This window comes from Ceraceosorus guamensis (assembly GCF_003144195.1).
Source record: "Ceraceosorus guamensis strain MCA 4658 unplaced genomic scaffold IE81scaffold_146, whole genome shotgun sequence".
In the NCBI taxonomy this organism is placed as follows: domain Eukaryota; kingdom Fungi; phylum Basidiomycota; class Exobasidiomycetes; order Ceraceosorales; family Ceraceosoraceae; genus Ceraceosorus; species Ceraceosorus guamensis.
The window spans coordinates 20,000-30,118 of record NW_020290141.1 but is presented as its reverse complement, the minus strand read 5'-3'; the positions used below and the strand labels follow the sequence as shown (position 1 = coordinate 30,118).

The 10,119-nt window shown below is 57.6% G+C and overlaps 4 protein-coding genes across 4 annotated transcripts; 2 read left to right on the top strand and 2 right to left on the bottom strand.

Annotated features, from left to right (window-relative positions):
• Positions 1-558: 558 nt before the first annotated feature.
• On the top strand, positions 559-1,534 carry IE81DRAFT_318459 (hypothetical protein). Its single transcript, XM_025512606.1, has 3 exons — positions 559-820; positions 1,096-1,134; positions 1,210-1,534. The coding sequence occupies exons 1-3, from the start codon at positions 710-712 to the stop codon at positions 1,453-1,455; spliced, it is 396 nt and encodes a 131-aa protein (XP_025366259.1). The 5' UTR covers positions 559-709; the 3' UTR covers positions 1,456-1,534.
• On the bottom strand, positions 1,507-3,800 carry IE81DRAFT_326885 (Arginase/deacetylase). Its single transcript, XM_025514935.1, has 4 exons — positions 3,127-3,800; positions 2,198-3,064; positions 1,779-2,136; positions 1,507-1,701 (listed from the first exon to the last, which is right to left on the bottom strand). Exons 1-4 carry the CDS (start codon positions 3,718-3,720, stop codon positions 1,604-1,606), a joined length of 1,917 nt encoding a protein of 638 aa, XP_025366258.1. The 5' UTR covers positions 3,721-3,800; the 3' UTR covers positions 1,507-1,603.
• A 141-nt stretch (positions 3,801-3,941) lies between these two features.
• Positions 3,942-5,475, top strand: IE81DRAFT_326883 (putative peptidyl-prolyl cis-trans isomerase). Its single transcript, XM_025514934.1, has 4 exons — positions 3,942-4,203; positions 4,507-4,621; positions 4,703-4,810; positions 4,917-5,475. The coding sequence occupies exons 1-4, from the start codon at positions 4,067-4,069 to the stop codon at positions 5,112-5,114; spliced, it is 558 nt and encodes a 185-aa protein (XP_025366257.1). The 5' UTR covers positions 3,942-4,066; the 3' UTR covers positions 5,115-5,475.
• Positions 5,226-9,138, bottom strand: IE81DRAFT_369367 (hypothetical protein; the record flags this gene model as incomplete). The annotated part of the gene is made up of 6 exons (XM_025517233.1): positions 5,226-6,175; positions 6,249-7,068; positions 7,144-8,272; positions 8,341-8,523; positions 8,598-8,632; positions 8,698-9,138. The coding sequence occupies 6 exons, from the start codon at positions 9,136-9,138 to the stop codon at positions 5,226-5,228; spliced, it is 3,558 nt and encodes a 1,185-aa protein (XP_025366256.1).
• Between the last annotated feature and the right edge of the window lie 981 nt (positions 9,139-10,119).

Genomic DNA, 10,119 nt, shown 5'->3' with positions numbered 1-10,119 from the left:
GAGGGGCAATGCGAATGATCCGTGATACTGTCGTAGTCGCCGCCGCCGCCGTAGCAGCAGCAGCAGCCGTCGCGACTTCTTTTTGCCCCGGCCCTCGCAAGTCTACACTGGACTCCACTCACCGACGGACCACACCGGTCTTGATGCTCAGCTGCCTCAATTGAGCTTTGACGTCCGCCATGTCTGCGTAGTGAGAATGGCCTTTGAGGATTGTCGAGGGCGCGCGATTCGTTTAAATTGGCGAGCGATTGGCCGGTGTGCTCGCGCTGAGGAAGCGATTGGTGGGAGTGCTCTGGACTGCAGCACTCGATTTCACTTCATTCGTAGACTCGATCGTTGTCAGGTCAATGACCAGAAAGAAATCTGAATTTGAATCGTGAATTGTGGAGAAGCGCGTGCGGGCACTCGACTCGCGACGCACCGCGGCACTGCGCGTTTCGCGGGGGCTTTGTCCGTGCGGAGATCTCTCGTACGATAGATTTTGATTACCAGGCTCGCGATTCACGCATCAAGGCACGATGCATTCATTCATTCGCTCACAGCAATTGCCAAGCTTGAATCGAGTCCAAGTACGACGACGACTATTCACATTCAAGATTCCAGTCCGCCACAGTTCAGCATCGCGCCATCGCGCTTCTCCTCCCTCCCTAGCGGACATTCAACTCGAGCTGATTTGCACCCGCTTTCAACTTTCACACTTCACATCAACATGGCAGGGCCCAATTTGGAACTGTTCAAATTCGGTTTGTACCTCTTCTTCCCTCTTGCTGTCATGGTGCACTATGGAGATCCTCAGTGGTACGCTGATCATGTCAGGCCCGTGAGTAGCTCTGACCTTGTCCGGCGCAAATTACTTGCCACCCACAAGATGTGCGGCATTGCCGGTATTGGGGAGGGGGAAGAAGTGGACTCCATTCCGAGATGCAGGTCGGCGTGATCATGCTCAGAGGTCGTCCAAACGGCGCACACCACTCACGGGGACTTGCCAGTATGGTCACACGCCTTCAATCAGTCGCGCTGCGCACGTCTCTCATTGCCCCCCACACACGCTCGACGTTTGGCTGACGTCCCTCTTCTTTCGACTCTGCTGAACAGATCCGAGACCAATTCTGGCCGAGAGCAGAGACGCTTTACGTGAGTGGTAGTCATCCACGCTCTGATTTCCCCTTCCTCCTCCTATTGCTGCTCACCACTGCCCGTGCGCTGCAGAGACCACCGAAAGAGTCGAGCGAGCTTCGAGAAGAGATCAGATTGATGAGGGAGCAACGGGGATTGCCAGCCAGGACGAGGAGGGATGGAGCTGCGCAAAGCACAGAGAGCCGGACTGCAGCGTTGCGTGGATCGCCATTGGCAGACGTCGTGTTGCGGGAAAGGAGGGGTTTTGCGAATGATGCGGGCGTGTTGCATGCGACGAGGAGATGGCCGGTGACGGGTGAGGGGAAGAGGTGGGTGTGATCAAGGGACAAGAAGAGCGCGTGCGTGCTTCTGCACAAGACGTCAACACCGCTGTACGAATAGGATGCATTGCGAGGATGAGTACAGGATTGCTAAAGGCGTCGCACGTGCATTACAAGGAGCGCAGCCGAGGAGCACACTTCTCGGATCACGCCGCTTCAAAGTGCCGCAAGCGTTCCGCATGATGCTTGAACACGCTCTCCACTTTCTGCACGTATTCCTCATCGTTCACATCCCTGGCGCCTCCTGCGTCGGAACGGCACCCGACAGATGGATCAGCCATCACGCTCAAGCGAGCGGAACTGCCCTGACGCGCGACTCACCAGCCGGGACACCGAGCGTAGCTCGGTCAGCATACGCGGGCCATCGATCATGCAGCGGAACGGGCGTGTGGTCGCCCAATAAACCTTGGACAATCTCGTTCGACTCTTCTACTGAATCAGCGCGCGTCTCTTCGTCGAGATGGTCCGCATGTCTTCCAAGAAGCGTCGCTGTGATGAGCGCCCACGACCTTGCTGCGTCTTCGTGGCAATAGCCACCGCCACCTAGCACCAGCATGGGCAGTTTCCACCCCTTGATGCGCCGAAACATCCATGCATAAGCAGAGCTGGAAAGGTTGTTGACCTTGTGCGGATCCGTCGAAAGACCATCTACCCCCGCTTGCACCACTACAGCCCGAGGCTGAGGTCGCAAAAGGCCACGTCAGCCTTGGTCACGCCCGCTCATGGAAAAAAAAACGCACCTGATACGCTTCTCGGACGCTCTCGATGCATTTCCAGACTCGTTTGAACGTATCATCGCTGGCACCTTCCCTGAGCGGCAGATTGAGGGCATGAACTGGAGCCTGACGCGGTCCCGTACTCGCTCTCAGAGCACCCGGAGCATCTCCTTCGATGTCGCTCTTTGCGTGTCTCTTGCCATCCAGCGATACGCTCGTCGAGTCTGCACGAGAAGCACCTGTTGCACCGCAAGGGAAGAAGCCGGGCGCCCAGTGGTGCACGCTCAGAGTGAGCACGCCTGCAGTATTCCAGAATGCCTCTTCCACGCCATCACCCCAGTGCAGATCCAGGTCCAGATAGAGAATACGATCAGCGCGTGCAGGCGGCCCAGTGGCGTCAATTTTCTGGCTGGGAGGATGAGCGCGCAGAGTGTTGACGTCGACGACGCTTGGCTTCGAGGGCTTCGTGAGCGTCGTGCTGGTCTTCCTTTGCGCAAGCGCTCTCTTGATCTCTTCGGGGCGCGCTCCGAACCCCAACGTGGGTGTTGGCGCCGGCGAGACCTTCGAAGCGCTCGCACCAGCAGCATCTACCGCAGCATCCTCCCTCGTCGCCAGCTTGGCGCCTTTGATGTCCACCACTCGTTTCCGCATAGCCAGGATAGCCGACACAGCGTCTGCCACATAACAGAACCCGCTCGCTCTATCTTTCCTGGCATGGTGTCTCCCACCTTCCCAATTGATGATGATTGGCGCATCACGCTTGCTAGACACGCCCGCATCGGAGCTGGAGCCGTACTTTGCGAGCCAGTCTCGGAGGAAATGACCTGCGGCCGTAGAGGCGCTGCTCAGTGCAAGAGCGTACTCGGCCAGCTCGGGAAAGGGGGGAGAGTCCTGCGGGAGAGAGCCGGTCAGTCCTCGTGGCATGTATGCCCATGTGCGACGCTGCTACTCACATCAATCAGACCGAACGTGTCTGCCGCTGCGATGCATGGATCGTCTGCAGAGTCTGCCGCTTTACGCCCATTCAACTTGCGTCTCTTAATGACACCACTTGCTGAGCCACGTTTGCCAAGACGAGGATGAGAAGCGGGCTCGCCGCTCAGCAGCGCGTCCACGTATTCGTGGGTGTGATATATTTCCAAATCGCGCCTTTTGCCCCTGGATGGGATCAGTACCTTGGCTCGTCTACGATCAACGTTGCTGTATGCTGCGTCGTCCATACAATCGGCAGCCTGTAGATCGCCAGCAAGACATCTCGCGAGGTTGGTCTCCTCATCCTCGTCCTGCGCCCCAACTATCTCCCCACCCACATCATCGGCAGACGAAGCGGATCTTTCGCGACCCAGCTCTGCAACGCTGGGCAGGTCTAGCAGGTCCAAATGATATGCTAGCGAGTGAACCAGCAACGATCTGCCGCGATTACTGGGCAGAGCATCGCTCGAATGCAACAAGGAGGGCGAGAGGATGTATTGCACGAGTGACTCGCGGCCCTCCGTCTCGGGGCGGACGTGAGTTGAAGGAGGCAAAGGCGAGGTCGATTGCGCCATGTCGGGGGCGTTCGCCGTCGCCGGTCTGTCTGCCTCTGTTCGTCTGCGAGAGATGGATGCTCAAAGACTCGTGTCGTTCGTTGGCCGAGGTGGAGCTCAGCCATGAACGGTGTGGTGCACTGCTGGTGCGAGCGGGCAGAGTCACGACTCACACTCCGCAGGCTCGCGCGATCGACCTCCACACCACGCCCGTCACGTGCTAGTCATTTCGCAGATCACCGAGCGAGGCACGCGATTCGAGCCGCCCGCCAATCGTGAATCTTTCCCTTTTCGATCCACCATCATCCATCCACCTCGATGCGCACCTCATCCACGCTCCTTCACCCTTCGAGTCACACCCGCGAGGATGTCCAACAGCACCAACAATGGCAGGATAGCGGGAGCAGGAACAAAAGGCAGACCCGTCGTCTTTATGGATGTCACGATTGGTGATCAACCAGCTGGGAGGATTAAATTCGAGCTCTTCAGCGATGTGGTGCCCAAGTGAGTGGTTCGCGCAGCCAACTTGTCGCGTGTCGTGTCGTGCGGGGCGGGGGAGAGTTGCACTCGCGTCGAGGTGCTGATCAGAGCGCATACACGGAGAGAAGGTGTGATCCATCGCAGGTGATGGCCTCGCACCCTCACATACCTTGCTGTGCCTGTATACGGCCCCGAGATGCGGATTCTATGTCTGCTGCTGGCTGTCGTTCCGAGCGTCGCGGTAGCCGCCGCGATCCGCCGCGATCCCTATGGGCAGCTGATCACCCCTCTGACGCAACCTCATCACCCACTGTTCTGCCATCGCAGGACGGCGGAAAACTTTCGACAACTATGCACAGGCGAACAGAGGATCAACCACTCGCCTCAAGGTTACAAGGGTGCCGTCTTCCACCGAGTGATCAGAGATTTCATGGTGCAAGGAGTAAGTCGCTCGTGTCAGGGGGCTCGTCTCACACAAGCTGACGCCGCACTTTTTTTTCCCGCAATGGTGACTTGCTCGCAGGGCGACTTTTTGAATGGCGATGGAACAGGATCTTATTCCATCTACGGGGACAAATTCGAGGATGAGAACTTTGCTGCGAAACACGATGCCCCTGGATTACTCAGCATGGTGAGCGGTCTGTCTGCGCCATAGCAGAGCCGCCCCGAACGTGCTGCTGGCATGGCGCATGTCGAGCGTTCCCAGCTGACATTGCACACATCGCACACACACGCAGGCCAATAGCGGGCCGAATTCGAACGGCTGCCAATTCTTCATCACTTGTCAACCAGCAGACTTTTTGGATGGCAAGCATGTCGTCTTTGGAAAAGTGGTCGAAGGCATGCTGACATTGAGAAAGATGGAGAATGTGCCCACGGGGCAAAACAATAGGCCCAGGTTGGCAGTCAGAGTGACGGAGTGTGGGGAAATGTAAAGAGTGGAGCGGGTATTGGTATTGCGGGCCGAGAGTGAATGCGCGCCGAATCATATACACTGACAAGGCTGAAAGAGTAAAGGGCTGCAAGCGCGCCGTCAAAGACAACACTCAGTATCGCAAATGTTCTCCTCCAAACGTGTCGCTGGAATAGCGGTTCTTGTTGCGTATAGCTTGGCGCCGCGATGCGGATCCCCACTCGCTGGTACTCGCACTATGATCGGAAGCGACAGACTTGGCGGCGTTCGTCTCGGCCGAGCTGTTCGTGTTTCTTGAACCGTCGGTCAATCTCGTCTTTGCGCTGATGGCATCCGAAGCGCCGCGTATGGCTTCGGCCGTCGTTGGAGCATCACCTGGCCTAGACCCACCAGCGCCGAGGGAGAGCCGGTGACCGGCTTTTCGTGCACTGTCCGCGAGTCGGCCAGGATGCGATCCCGAAGCAGGCGCTCCGCCTGAAGAGCTGGCTCTCATCGAGACGTGACCTCGCAAGGGCAATTCGCTGCTATTCCATCCACCCCATTCTCCCACGCCTGTCCTTTGTGGAACGATGGACAATGCGGATGCGCTGGCTTGAGATCCAGACCCAGAGCCGCTGCCGTTTCCAGTCCCAGAGCTAGGCGCCAAACGGCCCGAGCTGTCTTGCGACGCTTGACTGGGCTTGCTCTCTCCGGAGCTGTTGGTAAAGACGGTCGTCTTGCTTGGCTTCTCTTGCAATTGCCTTTTGCGCACCTCCTCTTTGACGCTCTGGGGCGCGTCGGCATCTGTGTTCACCGTGACTTTTCCCTTTGCTCTGCTCTTCCGAGGCGTAGCGCCGTCCCACGATGCTGATGAAACCTTGTCGCGTCTTCTCTTCGAGTCTTGCTCCGCCGCTGCTTCGGCTTTGTACCTTGCGACGGCCTTTTCGGCTGCTATGGCGCGCTTGATGAGTCTCCTTTCAAACTTTAAATCTTTCGAGCTTCGCTTGTCGTTTCGCAGAAAACCGCGATCGTCGAGCAGGCTTGCAAGAGTCTCCTCGTCCAAAGTGGCGATATCTGACCCGGCCGACGAATTGGTCATGGCGCCTTGACGTGCGTCGTAGCGAATTGCCGTCAGCCGAATGCCCACATCGCCACTCGCTCGCACACGCACACTCACTTTTGGATCTCTCCATCGCCACAGCCCACTCTGGACGTTCGTTGATCGGCATGTCTGTCAAGTTGATCGAATCACCCTCCTTTGCCTGTCGAAGAAGTTCCGAGACGCGCTCATCTCGAGACTGATCGAATCGCTGGCGCACGCTCTCGCTCGGGCTGTGGTGTGTCTCCATAACAAAGCTCTTCGACGCGCCAGTCTCGTCTATGCTCGGTGCAGGCATTGGATCAAAAGATGGCGGCGAAAAGTAGTCTGAGCTCGCAGTCGGAAAGTTGTCACTGCAAGTAGGTACCTCGTGTTCTCGCGACTCGCCAAGTCTCTGCAGATGACGTCGAGAGGCTGCGCTGTCGTCAGAGATCATGGACATTGCAGGCAATTCACGCCTCGTGGAACCTCCGAAAGTACGAATGCTCGGCAAATGCTCTCCATCATGGGCGCTTCCGGTCACCGAACCGAGTGCAGAGCGCCAAGGCATGGATGGGGGCGCTCTCGAATGCTGTGAGGGCGAGTCGACCGACCTATCAAGAAAGCTGGCGTCCTTGCTGCGCTCCGTCATGGGCTCGCTGACCTCGGTAGTAGGAGTCAGAACTTTGGCCTGCTTGAAGAAAGCCGTCGGGGGAACTGGTGACGTATCCAATGCTTTCTTGTCGGCCTCACTACCGCTCGAGCGTCGAGGCTCTGACCACTCCTCCAGCGAAGTGTCGTGCGAGCTGGCATGCTTTCCCGGTGCGGAGGACCGATCTCCTTCGATGTCGCTCTGCGCCACAGCAGGCGTCTGTACTAGGGGCAAGAACTTTCTCCGGGCGCGCGGGGAGCTATTTGCCTGTGTGCGCGACGTGCGACGCGAGTGCAGCAATGTCAGAGATACGAAAGGCGACACGGATCGCGCTGCACGCACCAACTTGTCTCCCGGGAGCGCAGTGAAGCGGTCCGAGGTCCCCAAGTCCGAGCCGGACTTTCCACAGCGGGAGAAGCCGGCCTTGCTAGGTGCGAATGGTCCTTCCAAGGCGGCAGCAAGACCTTTTTGGACGGCACTCAAAGCGCTTGCGGACGAGCGCTTCTCTGTTGCGCATTGATTCTTGCCGGGACTCGACGCTGCGGTCAATGTATCTGCACCAGATGGTGAGGCGCCAATGTCTGAACGATAAGAGGTGCTGCGTGCAACGACGGGAGGCGCATGAATGTCGCGTCGACTGGGCAGCGTCGATGCACCTACCGATCCCGCACGTTCTCGTGTTGGTGGCGTGTTGGTCAGTAGAGTGTTTGCCCTTGGGCGTGCCGCTGTTGGAGCAGCCGAGGCGCGAATCGGAGCTAGCGGTTGAGCCAAATGCGGCTTGATCCAGGGACGAATGGCTTTGGAGGCGCACAATGGCATACTAGCAACGGCAAAAGGCAAGAAGGAAATCGAAAGCAGCGGCGACAGACCCATGAACTCGATGATGCATCCGGCCAGGAGGGTGAGCGAAGCAATCATCCACCATGCGAGATTCAACCTCGCAATCTCGGTTGCTTCGCTGGCTTGTCGTGTTGGAACCGCATCGACCAGCTTGAGAAAGCTCTTTTCGCGGTTGATCTTGTCCGAAAGCGTCGCCTTTAGGGGAGGTCGTACGACGAGTGCAGAAATCGCCTCTCGAGAGCTGACCGAGGTGGTGGCGTTGGGCGACAAGCTCGAGCGTGGGCCGGACGCATCAGGTGAGCCTGCCGGCAAAGACGTGTTGGGCACACCGTCGCTACCCCGAACAAAGGCTTCGCTACCTACCAGCGCAGTACCAGAGCTGGCAAGCACTTGCCAACGGGCAGGGAGCATCGAAACGTCCAAGTGTGGATGAGATCCCGTTAGCGGAAATCGCAGCTCGTTGCGACCCATGCTGGCCGAGCGACTCGACCGTCGCGGCGGAATGCTGGGCCTGATTAAGGGAGGTGCGCCTACGGACTCTACGCTCATGTAGCTGATGTGCGAGTCTGGTCTGAACGACGAACAGATGAGCATTACCGCCAAAAGCACAAGCATGAGGAGAGGAGGCAGACTTGACGGGTCGTGCTGGCAAGATCAGCGAGGCAACGAGCGGGATAAAATGTGATGCCTCCGACTCACTACAAGAGGCCACTCCAGCGCTGAACGACGAGGCTGCACGCGCCGGGCTGCTGGCCGGCAAGCTGCGATAGCCCAGCCCAAGCTGAGAGAGCAGACATGCTGACGGCTAGCTGTACAATCCAAGCAACAACTAGCACTGTCATGGTGATCCTTGCAACCGCCAAAGATGGGGCCGTCATGGCTCTGCCCGTTTTGTCGACGAATGCGCACGAGCATCAGCAGGAGCAATCTCATCGCCCAAAGGGAAGACCACTCACCGAGAAGCAAAGCAAGCTGTAGCGCTGCAAAGGCTCTGTAATGCGCAACGAGCATCGGTGAGCGTCTCACCGCACCTTGCCAGATTCTTTTGCAACTCACCAGGCTTGCGAGCATGATGACAATCTTTGGCCAAACATCGCAGCGCAATTGAGCATCGCCGTCTGCAAAAGCGTAGAGTACCGACAAGGCCATGACAGCAAAAGCGTGACCTGCCAGCGCGAACGCTCTTCCCGCTCTAGCCCACTTGACCGTCCTCCTACTCAATCGTTCCCCGATGCCCTCCTCCTCGTTATTGGGAAGCCATAGTAGTCCACTGACGAGTTCCGTGGATGTGGAAGCGACGTCCCAGAGTAGCGCCCCAAGTGCAAAAGGAAGCGTGAACCAGAAATATCGAATGACTGAGTGTGCTACCCCTTGAGAAAGTCGGCCCGAGTCTCCAAGCACCCCGGCACCTGCTCGTGTTCCCGACGCTGCTGCCGAAGAGATGACTATCATGGTCTCTAGTGGGCCACCTTCTGCTAGTGATTCTTGACCGCTCATGGTCGAGTGATCTCGAGTCGACCTTTATAGTGTCTTTTCCTATTCTTGTCTCCCGTCTGCTTCTCGTCGCCCTGCTCATTGTGCGCGAGGATCACGAACGGTGGATATGTGTCGCTCCCACCCCAACACTCCAAGGCTTTTCAGCCAAAGACTCCCATCTATACACGCAGGCGCATGTCTCGATGACTCAATGACATCCTGTCCAGGACAAGGGGTCAAAGTGGCACTAAAAAGACGGCCCGAGCTCGAGGTTGCGTTTGCGCAGATCGACCGACCTGCTCGCTCGCGCGCGCGCGCGCGCGCCCTCATGGCGTTCCGATCGCTCGGGACGCTGCCGTGCTTGCGCTCTCTTGATCATGCAGCGAGCCAAAAGTGCACCATATTTGGTTGCGATGCCGCCTTCTCACGCCACTCTTTACGTTACTGATTGGAAAGACGGTCGATTCTGCTGACTCACGATTCGAGGAACTTCAGAAACCTTGGAGGCTCGCTGCAATGTCGCGTTCGCTTCAGGAACCATTTACCGAGTTCAAGAGGCTCGAGCGCAGAGGGCGCAGATGAGCTATTTGATCGCGCGTCTTGCCTTGGCGCTGGCTCACGCTGCGTCATTTTAGAGGCTCGAGCGTTACGCTGACATCGGCTCAGATTGTCGGCTGACGATCAGCGCTCTTGGCGGATGGATCAAGGGCAAAAGTCGCCTCATCGGGTACGTGCCGCTGCAGGTGAGGTACTCAGACCCCTCGAGCGTGTGAATTTGCCGTTGCTCACCTCTCGACGAGTCGATCTTCCGCCAAGCTTGCTATAATCTCTGTGCTCGTTCGAGACCCATTATCGATCGCTTGAAGCGTGGATGGGCGCAAAAAATCCAGACACGGGACAGGTCAATCCTTGCAAAGTGTAACCTCTTCGAATTGATGTAAGTTGCTGAAGTCCCATCGGCTTGACGGCGATCATCGTTTGTGCGCAATCAATGATCGGAAT